Source organism: Callorhinchus milii, unplaced genomic scaffold, assembly GCF_018977255.1.
Source record: "Callorhinchus milii isolate IMCB2004 unplaced genomic scaffold, IMCB_Cmil_1.0 Scaffold1, whole genome shotgun sequence".
NCBI classification, from domain to species: Eukaryota; Metazoa; Chordata; class Chondrichthyes; order Chimaeriformes; family Callorhinchidae; genus Callorhinchus; species Callorhinchus milii.
This window is the reverse complement of record NW_024704742.1, coordinates 11,448,063-11,462,826: the sequence shown is the minus strand read 5'-3', so window position 1 is coordinate 11,462,826 and position 14,764 is coordinate 11,448,063. Positions and strand designations below refer to the sequence as shown.

The 14,764-nt window shown below is 41.2% G+C and overlaps 1 protein-coding gene across 4 annotated transcripts in view; it reads right to left on the bottom strand.

The window, feature by feature from the left end:
* adgrl3.1 (adhesion G protein-coupled receptor L3.1) overlaps positions 1–14,764 on the bottom strand; it is a 297,007-nt gene that overhangs the window by 240,301 nt on the left and 41,942 nt on the right. For all 4 annotated transcript variants that reach the window (XM_007905934.2, XM_007905930.2, XM_007905931.2 and 1 more), the window contains exon 2: positions 9,417–9,630. In XM_007905934.2, the coding sequence (XP_007904125.1) occupies positions 9,417–9,630 (214 nt within the window). The remainder of the gene's footprint in view (positions 1–9,416; positions 9,631–14,764) is intronic.

Below are 14,764 nucleotides of genomic sequence, written 5' to 3'. Positions count from 1 at the left end.
AAAAGGAAAACCTGCCTATGACAGTCCTTGAAGGTTCACTGTCTCGCACCATTTTTATTATAGTGAAGGGAGACTGGATGTAAGCAAGGCTGCAATAAAGCAACAATCTCACATTTCAAAACACACTTTCAAACTAATGGAAGAAATTAAAAGCCTTGGATAATTTCAGCACAATGCAGGTCTTTGGTGGATAAAAAAACACAACTTTTTAAAACACTGCATCTCAAGGGGTTGTAGATATTCTGCAGTGAGCAGTGCATTTAAAATAATAATAATAATAATCCTTGCATTTGATATAGCGCTTTTCACGTCGGGAGGACGTCCCAAAGCGCTTCACAGAACACACTGTAAAGTGAATTGACTGTATATTTGTGGGCGAACGCGGCAGCCAATTGCGCACAGCAATGTCCCACAAACAGTCGTAGATTGAAAATGACCAATTTTATTATTGTTTTGGGTTTTGGAGGGATTATTATTAGGCTCTGTGTGGAGTAAGGAAACTTGCCCAAGGTTTCGCCCTGCCTGGAATTGAACTCAGGTCTCTCACTTGCAAAGCGAGTGCTCTAACCACTGAGCTACAGGACTCCACAAATGAGACTGGCTATCATTTTGGAGAAATATTTTATATTTCTTGATATTAATAATACTTGCATTTGATATAGCGCTTTTCACGTCTTCTAGATGTCTCAAAGCGCTTCACAGAATATGCTGTAAAGTGAATTGATTGTATATTTTGTGGGCGAAGTGCAGCAGCTAATTGCCTACAGCAGTATCCCACAAACAGTCGTGGATTGAGTGACCAATATATTATTATTATTTTTCTGAAGGAATTATTATCCCCAGAAAAGCAATCCACCAATCATCTAACAACTGGGTTCCTACTTCATGCAAGGTGCACAGAGGCGTGTGGAGTAAGGAAACTTTACGCCCAATATTTTGCCTTGCCGGGAATGGAACCCAGGTCTCTCGCTTGCGAGGCGAGAGCTGTAACCACTGAGCTACAGCAGTGTTCTCATGCTTACTCTATGCCAATTGAAAACCAAAGCAAAACCAGCTTGAAAATGTAATCAAGACTCACCAAATTCCGAATTCCATCGTTTCACAAGTTAAATTCGGGACTTTGGGTTTAAAGAAGTACAAATCACAGTATGTAAAATCTTGGAAGTATTTCAGGGTACGGGGCGGGGGGGTGGGGGAGGATCTATAAATCTTGTCATTATACACAATGGGTATACACAACTCCTGGTTCTCATTTACTATTTGGAAACATTCCAGTCGCCGATGTTTGAAATTCAAGTTAGTACGCAAGACTGATGTATGCCATCCAAGAAAAACAGGAACTCGAAGATCTAGTAAGTCAGGTACTCAGGAGAACCTGGGGTGCATAGGATAAAGAGTAACTTAGGATTTCCTTTCATACTCTGATGCTAACTAATGATATAAAAAAAATGTTTCCCCTGCTTTTTAAACAAGCAAACTCATCAAATTCTATTTCTTTGCAAGGAACAGGCCAGCACTGTAAATTGTGTCGGACTCTTGTCAACAATCGTGCGAATTAACTGAACTGGCAGAAACAAATCACTCTTTGCTTTCAACATTTGATAATCTTCTTAGATTTTATCCCCTCTCCCCAAGTTAGTTTATGTTGAGTTTTGTCCCACTGCACAATCACAGATTTTTACAATTAAAACATACATCAAACTTAAGACAAAGAGCAGATTATTGAGGCAGTAAGCAATGGTGCATCTTGGGGGCAAAAGATGCTTTGATTTTTCCTTCATAACAATCTGGGTCTAAACTTTAAACACAGGAAACGGAGAGTTTTCCATTCAGTTTTGGAGTAAGAAGTCTGGGCTTTCTGCCAACCAAGTCTATAAAGTTCTTTCTCTGGCTCCATGTCGTCAAACCTTAGGAGGACCTCAGCGGTGGGCTTAAAAGGTTTGTTCTTTTATATAAAGGACCTAATAATGCTGCAGTTGTGGTGTAATGGCTCTGTACTTGTATGGTTCTAAAGACAGAACAAACATACCCCAATGGCTTTGTGGGTAAAGCCACCAGCTACGGAGACCAGAGTTGCAGGTTCGTGTATCTGTCTGTATCATTAACTAACTGGGTTCAATTACTGGTCAGGGCAAAACGTTGGGCAAATTTCCTTACTCCACACGCCTAGCAGTAAGTAGGATCCCGGTTGTTAGTTGATTGGTGGATCACTTTTCTGGAGATAACAATTCCTTAAAAAAAATGTGGTCACTCAATTCACGACTGTTTGTTGGACACTGCTGTGCGCAATTGGCTGCCACGTTTCAATATCCCTTCAGTCAAATAGATTGTCGTTACCTCCATTTGGGCTCACACATCAATAAAGGCCACTTGAGCAGGTACTGAAGGGCAATAGAAGGAAAAAGGAGTCAAAAGTATACAGGGGACAATTTGGGGAAAGAAAATTGACAAGCAAATAATTACACGCCATAACATTGCAGTACTGAATGTTACATAAACAGAAGTATTAGGAAAAGGAAACGTCCATTAGGTCCAATCTGCCTGCCTTTTTTCACTGATCTTAACCCAATAATAATAATAATCCTTGCATTTGATATAGCACCTTATCACATCTTCGAAATGTCTCAAAACGCTTCACAGAATCACTGTAAAATGAATTGAATGTATATTTATTGGGCAAAACGCTAATAAATAAGACAATAAACTGGGGTCAGATATGCCTGTTCAGCTGGATGTTAAATATCTCATAGCACTATCTGTAAAAAAGGGACTTTCTCCCAGTGTCCTGGCCAACAATTCACCAGATAAATTCCAAGTTGTGGTTGTTGTCATTCACATCATAGTTATTTGCTCGCAAAAAGCCTCATTTTCCTACAAATACATTGTTACAACCCTCGCACAACCCATGAAGTATTTTGTGATGTTTTATGTTATAGGCACCAGAACGATGTCAAATGCAAGTATTATTATCCCAACTGACCCACCTTCTTAATTATTTCTCTCTCTCAACATAATCAATTAAACCTATTCCTCCCATTCCCTTTACAGCGTTCTCTGAAAATGTATTTAGAATTTTTGCGCAAAATAAATTGAGGTCACTGCTTTATTCTTAACGCATTTTTTTTAACAAAAAGTTGTGTCCCCTTGTAAAGGTGAACAATTTTTATAATTCAATCGATCAATCCCCTTGATAAACTTAAAAATGCCTTTAACTCTTCTCTTTTTCCCAAAACTTAATCTTTCCTCCTCATGTCTTTGTTTCCTGATAGCCAGAAACAGCTTGGCTAATCACCCTTATACTTTCATAAAAGGTTTGCATTAGCGATGCTGAATATCTGGTCACATCAAAGATGCCAAGTGTAGATGAGCTTCCCACAGTGACACTTGCCCGGGTCACAACAGCTATTCTAAGGCAGCAGTCACAGAGGCTTGAGAGCATCTCACCTACTTTCCATCTAAGTCAATGTGGCAGATGGAAAATAATAATAATCCTTGCATTTTATATAGTACTTTTTCATGTCTTCGAGACGTCTCAAAGCGCTTCACAGAATATACTGTAAAGTAAATTGACTGTATATTTTGTGGGCAAGTGTAGCAGCAAATTGCGCACAGCAGCGTCCCACAAACAGCCATGGATTGAGTGACCAAATTATTATTATTAGAGATTATTAACCCCGGAAAAGGAATCTGTCAATTGACTAACAACCGTATTCCTACTTAGTGCATCGTTTTAGAAAAAAAACGAAGCGCTTAAAAAATGCAGGTTTTCCAACTGATTCATTACATCTCCTTTTGCCATTTCTTAATGTGTCCCAGTCGAGTTGGATTTGATTGTTTAATGTTCACAACGCTATTAAATTACTTTAAGTTTTCATCATTTTATATGTGTGGTATTTCACTCACTTGGAGAGTCGCTCCCTTCAGGCACAATCCTCTCCCTGGTTACACGTGATCAGCGGTTGTGCAGCAAGAGAGAGACTGAAGAGGGCTATGCCCAGATAGTGCAGAAACCCTTAAGAAATAATTCTGACCCCCCTTCCCCCCCACCCACCCGACTCCCGCCAACAAATCTTCTCAGAAACTGGACACTGCATCAGTCCTTGTCTATTTTAACAGCAGCCACGCAGGCAGTTATGATAAATAATTAGTAGCATTCTCACGACCCCCATTGCTTGCCTTATGCCTACCCAGTATCCAAATATTAAAATCATGACAATTTTTAAGACAAAAAATAATTTAGGTCAGTTTTCATCACCTTGAACTCCAAACTGATAACCCACAACTTTTAACTTCAGCTTCAAAAGTGATTTCAGGCTATTTAATAATAATAATAAGAATATGTCTTCCAGACTCTCAAAATTTTTCACCAATTATAACGTACAGTGAATTGACTGTATATTTTGTAAACAAAACTGGGAAGGCAAAAGGATCCCTGTTAATTTCTGCGATGTTTGTTTGCTGGCACACTACACTCATTTTAAAATCTGTCTGAGCTGCACTTTGACCTAGCAGTTTGAAATCATGGTCCAAAAAAGTTTTATGGAGTGATTTTGCAGATTAGTAGTAAACTAAAACAATTCTAACTTTGGCTAAGAGATTTGACAAGTCAGGAAACACTAAATCTTCATTTTAGGAAAATCTGATTTAAATATACTCTTCTCTTAAATAAAACAGAAGTAAATCACGCAACATGACAATTTACCTGCATTTGACTCGTAGGTACAAGAATATAAAAAAGCCTATTTGACTGATCAAGCTCTACCTTATATAAATTACACTAAACCTAACACATTACAAATGTTAAGAGACACACTGCATAGATATTCACAGAATATCAGAATATGACAAAGTTAAGCAAAAGCTTCAGAATATTTATCTATTTCCACATCACTACTCAGAATGACACAACTGCTTTCTGAAGTGTGCTTAATACTAAAAATTATTATTTTGCCAATGTTAACACTAAGCACAATTCAATCGCTAATACGCCAACCCCACAGAAATCCTGTGTCATTTCAATCTCCAACTCTTGTGATTTCCTCCAATATTATCCTCAATTACTTAACCACAATAATTTCATCTCTGTGAACCTCTCCTGAGAACAAGAGTTCCCAAACCTGGAATTCCTAGACTGGGTGCTCTTCTCTGCCTTCAAGTTGAAAACACGTAAGAGTCTAGTTTGTGAAAAACGCATTATTATTAAGTACCCATCTGATGAAACTCTACTCTGAGTAGTATAGCAGGATGTAACTCACTTCACAGAGTTAAGTGTCTGAGAGGAGTTCCAGTGAACAGGTCTACAGGACCTGGGTGGGCCTCCCTCAATTCAAGACCTGCAGGAATCCCTTGACTCTTGAAATTAGACCCCAATATTCCTAATCTGACCTCAGCATGGATTATAAGACATTACAATAATTTATCTCGACAGTTACTCAGATGACTTTAAGATGCAAATGACTGTAGTATTTGCTGAGAGCACTTTCATGTTGTTTCAGATTCTTAGGTGAACACTCAACAATCACAACCCAAACCTTTTCCATCACCACCTCTTATCATTTGGTAATGATTTTGGTTGCAAGTAGCTTTTGTTCTGAGCAACTGCAATTGTATTGCATAATTTACAGTTTATTGTTGTCAAATATGCATTATCTTAAAATAATCTACTTCAGTTAGCCTGGATTCCCCCTTAATAGTGTATAGATTCATATCATACATTGACTTACTTATTTGAAGATAATGCATATTTGATAAAATTTGTAGAATGCTAAACTCTTAATTCTACAAGAATATTTTCCTCCAAAACAGTGATGAATACATGTAGTGTGAACAAGGTTTCATTATCATAACTGTTTTCACCCTCAACAGAAACATCAGGGATAACTGTGGGACACAGAATACATCTCTGTAGAACTTCACTTATCTTCTGCTCCTTGACCTTGGTCTCCATCTCTGCACTTACCTAAACTTAATGTCCACAAGAACCCAGCATGCAGCCATTAGATGTCACAACAGCATAGGTCTCTCGAGCTCTATTTGTTGTTGTGTGTTTTGGTTGCAAGCAGGTTGTGTTCTGAGCAAGTGAAATGCATTTTTTCCAAGATTCAGGGGAAACCTATTACATGATGTTGTAGTACACTGGCACACGAACAGGCAGCTCCACAGAACACTATTCTCTTCGCTCAGGTTCCTGAAACTGCTATGTTACGTTCCTGAATTATTATCTTTTTTGGTCAACTGGGTGTCTGACACACACGAAAACCCATCACTATGCTTAAGAGTATCCAAACCAAACTGAGAATTTCATGCATCCCACCTATAGATGGAAATCCCAGAGGTAGACTGTTGGAAAGGAATGCGCACTCTCTCCCTGGAGGGGGACACATCGCGTTTCCAAAGAGTATTTGGCACAGGTTGGCAAGAGCCAAGGCTTGAGGACCCCAGAGTGTGCATTGGGGTAACTGCTGGGGCCTAACCTTTCAAGCTTATTGATGTGGAGCGAAGCGGGCATCTCGTTCCACTAGAAAAGGGCAACTTCGTCATCACCTCCCAATGGCTGATTTAAAAGCTCTATACAAAAAATGCCAGAAAGTTCTCAACACCAACGACTTATAAGGGTACTTTCTTTGACTGAATTCGGAGGGGAGGGGGCTCATGTGGAGTATAAACATTAGCACAGATTAGTTGTGCCAAATGGCCTGATTGCACCCGATACCATTCCATGTATGGTATTAGCAGGGTGTAATAGAAGGGGTGGATTGCATATTGTATGCAGGCTGCATTAGCAAGGGGTGGATTGCATGTTGTTTTCAGGCTATATATGAGAGCCTATCCTGGATGACAGCTTAATTCTTTGAAGTTTCTCAACAGACAATTAAATCCAAATCCTTCTAAATACCCTTTCCGGGTGCTCTCCAATTAGGTCTCCCACCGGGCAGTAATCATTCAAATACATTCCTTATTTTATTTATTTTGAAACTGGATTCAAGATCATCATTTGTGGAGTCCTGTAGCTCAGTGGTTAGAGCACTCGCTTTGCAAGTGAGAGACCTGAGTTCAATTCCCGTCAGGGCGAAACCTTGGGCAAGTTTCCTTACTCCACAGGTCTAATAATAATCCCTCCAAAACCAAAAACAATAATAAATTGGTCATTTTCAATCTACGACTGTTTGTGGGACATTGCTGTGCGCAATTGGCTGCCGCGTTTGCCCACAAATATACAGTCAATTCACTTTACAGTGTATTCTGTGAAGCGCTTTGGGACGTCCTCCCGATGTGAAAAGCGCTATATCAACTGCAAGGATTATTATTATTATTATTATCAATTCATTTCCCGAATAAACAACTCAAATATAATGGGAACTTTGCCTGAAAAAACTAAGTTTCCACAAGGTTAAATCACCACCACCGCAACTGGAAACGCATGTCTCAGAAAGGAAGGGAAATGACATTCCACTATCTATCTCTCCAGTAGAACGCCATATAAAAAAAATCAGATATGTCATTCAGAAGGAGATAAAAAGAAAGCTGTGAATGCTAGAAATGTGGTTGTGGTGTGTGCATTCGTACTTGCGGGAAGTCCACATCCAACATATTGAATAAACTTTCTTGTTTAGATGTTGGTGACATCATCCGCAGACATGGGGTTAACTTCCACATGTATGTGGATGACACCCAACTCTACCTTTCCTCCTCTACCCTCAACTCCACGACCACCGATGTCCTGACAGCTGCCTGTCCGACATCGAGTCCTGGACGAGAGACAACTTTCTTCAGCTCAACGTACATAAAACTGAGGCCTTCCTGATTGGCTCACGTCAGCGCCTCCGCACCTCAGGCGCTGACAACATCAGCATCCAAGGCTGCACTCTCCACCTCTCAAAGCAGTCAGGAACCTCGGCGTTCTGTTCGACCCTGAGCTGTCCTTTCTCCCCCATGTCTGCGCCACAACTGGCACCGCCTTCCATCAACTCCGGAATATCGCCAGACTACGGCACTACCTCACCCCTCACGCTGGTGAAACTCTGGTCCACACCTTTATCACCTCAAGGCTGGACTATGGGAACTCTCTCCTCGCCGGCCTTCCCGGCACCTCCCTCCACAAGCTGCAGGTCATTCAGAACTCGTGTACTGTCCCGCACCAGGCTTCGGGACCACATCACTCCCACCCTCGCTCACCTCCACTGGCTCCCCATCCCCCAGAGGATCAAATTCAAGATCCTCATCCTCACCTACAAGGCCATTCACGGCCTTGTTCCCTCCTACCTCTCTGACCTACTATCCCCCTACTTACCTACCCGTAGCCTCCGTTCCTCTGGCTCCGGTCTGCTCCACATCCCCCGCCCCAACCGCCCTACCATCGGTGGCGGGGCCTTCAGCCTCTCAGCCCCTAGGCTCTGGAACTCCATCCCCCAGTGCCTTCTCCGCCTCCTCCCTTTCCTCCTTCAAGGCCGGTCTCAAGACCTTTCTCTTTGACCGTGCCTTCAGCTCCCCTCTCGACTCTATACCCCCTCCTCGCTCCCTCCCTTCCCTCCCCTCACCCTGACCATTTCCCCCCTGTTCGGGTCCTGACCTAACTGTACAGCGCCTTGGGATGTCCTCCCGACGTGAAAGGTGCTCTATAAATTGAATCTTGTTGTTGTTGTTGAAGAGACCCGATTTCCCCTCCATTTCTCTCTGTTTCTGTGGCTGGAATGAGGAATGTGGTTTAACTGTGTTGAAAACCTCTCTGACCTCCTCTCTCCTCAGCACAGTACCTGTTGCCTTCATTCCTCCGGGTCTGGCCTCCTCTTTGTCCCCCGAGTCCTCCGCACCACCCTCGACAGCCGTGCCTTCAGCCACTACGCCCCGAGGCTCTGGAACTGCCTTCCTCACTCCCTTCGCCTTGCTTCCTCCCTTCCCATTTTCAGGTCTCTGCTGAAGACCTTTCTTTTCGACCGCGCCTTTGGTCACCTTCCCTCCCCCCTCCCCCTGGCTCGCTCCCGGGATCCGAAACTGTAAAGCGCTCTGAGACGCCGTCTGGCGTGGAGGGCGCTATATAAATCCAAGTTGTTGTTGTTGAAAATCATTTTCTATTGGCAAAAGATTGATTTTAAAATGCAAGAACCTATTTAATTGGCAACAACTGACACATGTACTGATCCTGCAAACGCTTTTGGAAGTTCCAATATGTGGCACAAATTTGGGATCAAACACCACACACCCATTTGGTACAGTCAAATCTGCAACGAGCCCCACGGCTGGGACACTGCTGACTTACAGATTAATGGGCAAAGTTCAAGTTTGACTCCGTGAACAATGGACCCATTTGTTGTCTGGCATGCTCTCACTGTGTTCCGGAAAACACCAAGGCAGTACAAATTATAGAAACCACCTTCCCTAGCCTACAAAGCTGCACGGTAAGTTTTCTCTGCACTTACCTCTGTGACATTATCTTATAGGCGTCTGGCAGATAACACCGAATGTTCTCCATCTGGGCTGGGTCAGCATCGCAGATTTTGTCATCTGTCCGTCCGTAATTGGCACTTTCGATCATAATGACGTCAGTTCCCGGACAACGGAGCTCAATTGGGTAACTTTCACAAGACAACTCCCTCCTGACCACAGCCATTGGAACTGGAGCTCGGCTGAAGGCTGCAGGATAAATCAGACATGACACAAGTTATCAAGCTATGCATATTATTATGAAGAGAATGTGCAACTACTGTATGTTTGGACCTTGAAAAACAACAGAGCCTCAGCCACCTAAGTCATAGAAGTGAAGGCGTATCACATGGAGGCCAATTGCAGAGGAAGTGCTAAAAACATGATTGGAAACCACTGTTTTGTATTAGGAAAAAAACAGACGGATGTGTAACTTGAACTGGATATTCAAGAGCTACTTAATGAAGTGGTGGGTCAATGATGTGACTAAATGATGACGAATGCTGGTCTAACAGTTCAACCGAATAACCTTGAAACAGGGAGGTAATTTGTCAGCCCTGTAGCATTTAAACAAATGGTGTTGCTAAACCTCAGGCCACCACGACACTGAGGCAGTTTGAACACAGAATTAATTGGACTAAAGCCTCTAGCTGCACCGTTGTAATACAAGTGATATAGTTCTGTTGTTTCTGGAGGTTCTGGATCCTGACATCTCCAGCAGTTTGAATTATTACAGGCTAACAATCAACCCATTCTGCTCTCTACCCTGGAATATTTCGGCAAAGGTATCCTTAAAAACAAGTTTTCCCAAACCACAAATTGGTAACTGAAGAAGGAATAATAAATAAGAACACTACATTTCCGTCAACTAATCAGTCGTGTTACTAAGAAAGATATTTGACAGAGAACCATGGATGAAAGATGAAAACCATGGAAGGTGAAAAGAACGGGTGAAAGGCTGAGTTAAACAGCCTCGCTTGTGGTTAGGTACCAGTTTGTAGATTACAGGAGAAAGGAAAGACTCCAGGGGCCGAGGATCATTAATCACTGGTGTACAGTATCACTTGCTAATGTAGTCCCAACAGATCTATCCATAAAGAACGAATGCTGGCGATCTCTCCACTGTGCAAAATTATTGGGAACTAGTTTGCAAACTAAAGAGGTCATCAGTGAAGACAAAGCAAAGTTTCTCAATAAAGTAAAAAATTAAAAGAGCATTTATTATGCCAACTATTAAAAGGTCACATTTTCCCATTGGGGAGAATGTGTTCATATTCTGGGTAAAATATTCTGGAGTCCTGTAGCTCAGTGGTTAGAGCACTCGCTTTGCAAGCGAGAGACCTGGGTTCAATTCCAGGCAGAGGGCGAAACCTTGGGAAAGTTTCCTTACTCCACACAGAGCCTAATAATAATCCCTCCAAAACCAAAAAAAAACAATAATAAAATTGGTCATTTTCAATCTACGACTGTTTGTGGAACATTGTTGTGCGCAATTGGCTGCCGCATTCACCCACAAAAAATACAGTCAATTCACTTTGCAGTGTGTTCTGTGAAGCGCTTTGGGACGTCCTCCCGTCGTGAAAAGCGCTATATCAAATGCAAGGATTATTATTATTATTATTAAAACTGGATCCTGGAACAGATTGTCCTCAAACCATTACTGCTGCAAAGGTTCATTCACACTTTGCACCACCACTCCCCAAACAAAAATTCTATTCCAGACTACCGCAGTCAGATCTTTTGAAATAATATTCAGCCCTTGTGCTAACTGTTGCCTTTTCTTACTCACTGAGCCAAAGCAATAACAACAAGAACTTGCAGTTAAATAATGCCTTTCACATGGGTAGCGTCTTGGAGAGTTTAACAATGGCATAGTTTGATGCCAAGCCAGAAAAGGAGGGAAGGTACGGTTAAAGACAAAAGCTTTTAGGTGTGACTTGAAGAAGGGCAGAGAGGTGGGTAAGACAGATAAAAAGAAAACAGTGAAGATGTAAATTTACTTTCCTTACCAAATGCACATAGGTCCCCAACTCCCCATCAAAAATCTTTGTATCACACAAAGTCTGCTGCTAAAGTGAAATATACACACCATGAACTTAGAAACAAAATGGCCACTTCTCAGCTGCATTACCAAAACAGTGAATATCTGCAAGGAATTTGCTTACCAGATAAACACAGCTAAACATCATCATGTGCTCAACCAACACCCATTGATAGCTCACTGAGCACACAAGGGGGATTGAACCAGTGACCTCCCAGATGACTCTGTCTTAGTGTGTATTTTTTTACACACCAGCTTCATTACAATAAAGTAAGGGATGCTTGATGATATAGGATTGCACATGCATGTGAGTGAGCATGGGCCATGCTTTGCTTGATGAAACAGAACATAATGCAGAGCCAGAGGCATACCTCTGCACTGTCGAGATATAACACCACTTTCAAAGTTTTTGTCATATAATTTGGTCATATTGAGGATATTCTTCTGACTGTGGGCCAACAAAAACATACACCATCTCAAATAGTACAGCAACCCATTAAGTCTGATCAATAAACATGTTCTGACATTTGGTACATTACATCCAACTAAATTATTTAACAAGATGACTGGTGTGTTATGTAGCATCATATTGTTCTGTCAAAGAAAGAAAGAATTGTTGTGCTTTCGGCAATGGGTATCAACCTAAATTTAGCACTGAGAGATGAAAGTAAAAGGACTCATTAGATGTATAGTCTATTTGACTTCAGTCCAAAATAATAGTAAGGAGTAACGATGTACTGTTGCATAGATGGTTCATACCTCAGCAACATAGCAGTACTCCTTAAAATAAATCACCTGTTTCATCTTTCCCTGGTAAGGCAACATAAATACTTTTGATAAACATCAACATGCAAGAAGAAATCCAACCCCTTTATTGACATATTGCAGTTATATAAGATGGGGAGGCCCAGCTTAAATAGGAAGATTTAAAACTCTTTAATTAACCTTAAAAGGGAGCAACTAAGACACACAGGCAGGTAGAGTTAAAGGTTCAATCCCTGCTCTCTGGTGCAATTGAGGATTGCAATGGAGGCAGTGGTAGACAATTGGTTTCAGCAACCTCTGGGCTTCGGGTGCCTTCTGACCACAATTCAGTGATACTGCTCTAACTATTGAGTATCTGGATGCCACATTGAGAAGAGTATCCTGTTCTGCTGCAATATCCCTCAGCAAGTCAATTCCAATAATAAAACGTGGAAAAGTGAACTGTCTAGGGCACAGGATAAAAAAAACATCAATTGTTCCAGGTAGTGATGTGGTATGAGACTGTAACCACTTTACAACTATTGAGTGAATAAAGGCAATAGGGCACTTGAGGTGCAGGATGCACAACTGAGAAAGATAGAGATGAAAATTGGTGGTTTTGTACAGAACAGACTCCATTCTAATGAAGAGTTTCTCTGAGTAGTAGTGCAAGCATTACAAAGCATAGCAGAGACAATTATGTGCAACAACCATCATGTGGGATAAACTTTTCAGATACAATTCTTAAAGGAACAAATTTTGTGAATGCACCAGCTACCAAAACCAGTTGCATGTAGGACAATATCTTCAAATAATATATTTTTTAAGAAGCTAGCATTTCATGTAGGACTTTATTCCATCATCAAGATGTCTCAAAGCCTTCAGAAGGTAAACTGTAAAGTGTGTGACTGTGTGTATTTTGTGGGTAAACCTGACTCTAACACATGCTTACAGGTTTCACTGGTGTGTAAGGACCAGCAGTGGAAAATTCAATTCTCTCAATAGCTTGAAGTAAACAACTTGCTTAATAGATTGAAAACTGACCGAGACTTTCAGAGAAAGATTAGTTGGTTGATGATGATCATTTATTAGTTGATTACTTAATTTATGTAAAATCCTTTACATCAGAGCAAAGGGTAGAGGGTTGTGTAAAAGTTATGAATTGTTTGATGAAAGTATGATTGCTGGTTTATGATGGGGCACTGCAGACAAGATGTACAATTAGTGACAGTTAATGTGTTGGGATTTGAATGCTTTACAGTGGATGGATACATAGAGTGCAAAGGTAATCAATTTAGTGATTAGTAGTCGTATTTAACAACAGATCATTCTTCGTGCTCGCATTAAACCTGAATGAATTGCATGCCACATACCCTTGTTACCATCACCCTGCATTCCCCCCATCCCTGCCCATCACTGGTAATGCCCTCAACTTCAGCCTTTTCTCTCCTATCACCAGCAAACACCTGACCCCGCACCCCCGTTATCAACATCAATGTTCTCCCAACACCAATCTACATCTTGAATCCAACCAGATATTTTGTAGGTTGTTACTGAAAGGATTTTATTACCACACCAATGATAGCTTCTTGCTGTGAGTCAAATCTAGGTATCTAGCACATGGTGAGAAACGTTACTGAACATTATCTTTCACCCAGAAACATAGGGTTTCAGGCAGGTCTATTTGTCTATCTAAACCTGGGGATCTAGTTGATCACATCATATCAGCAAAGTGGAGGCTGAAACAGAATGTAGATCAGGAACGGGTACAGAGGTCAGAGGCACATTATGCATTAAAGCTATCTAAGGGTCAATATCTGTGTCCAAGGTCAAGGACACACGCGTGGTTTTGTGTTGAAAAGTAAACAGAACAGATGTTGTTCTGGAGACATTCCAGGGATATTCAATGCAACTTCCTAAAAGATTCCTTGGATTCATCTATCTCAGGGTGGTCCAACCTTTTGGCTGCTGACGGCCGGATGCCCTAATTGAGAAACATCCCCGGGCCTTACATGCAAAATTTTTGTATTTTCCTTCCAGAAACATACCATACGGATTATGATACGAGGGAGCGGTGAAATGGCCCCACAAGGCCACCCTGATCTATCTTACCATCTGTTATCCAGGAATCCTAATTTCCCAACTTATCTACTTTCTTTTTAAACACTTTCTAACTGCTTGTTACATCACATTTTCTGTTAAACCTCTGTCACTCTTTAACAAAGAAATTCTCCTTTCACTTTTACTATCCTTAATTTGAAGCTATAACCTTGTTTTTAATGCTAAGCACAGTAGATCTTCTGCATTAAAATGTTCAAATACTTCTGGAAAATCCTTCCCTACCCCGATGTTCTCTTTTCAGAAGAAATAAATTCTAGGGTATTTGATGTTTCCTCATAGATGAACACAAGTGGGAATGACTATCACCATCTCAATTGGTTGAATGGCCCTTCACTGTGTTTTAGAATTCTACCATTCTATGAAATTATTCAGAACAGCCAGTAAATTGTGGAGATCAAACTACATGCAGTAATGCAGTCACAGAAAACCAGACACAAC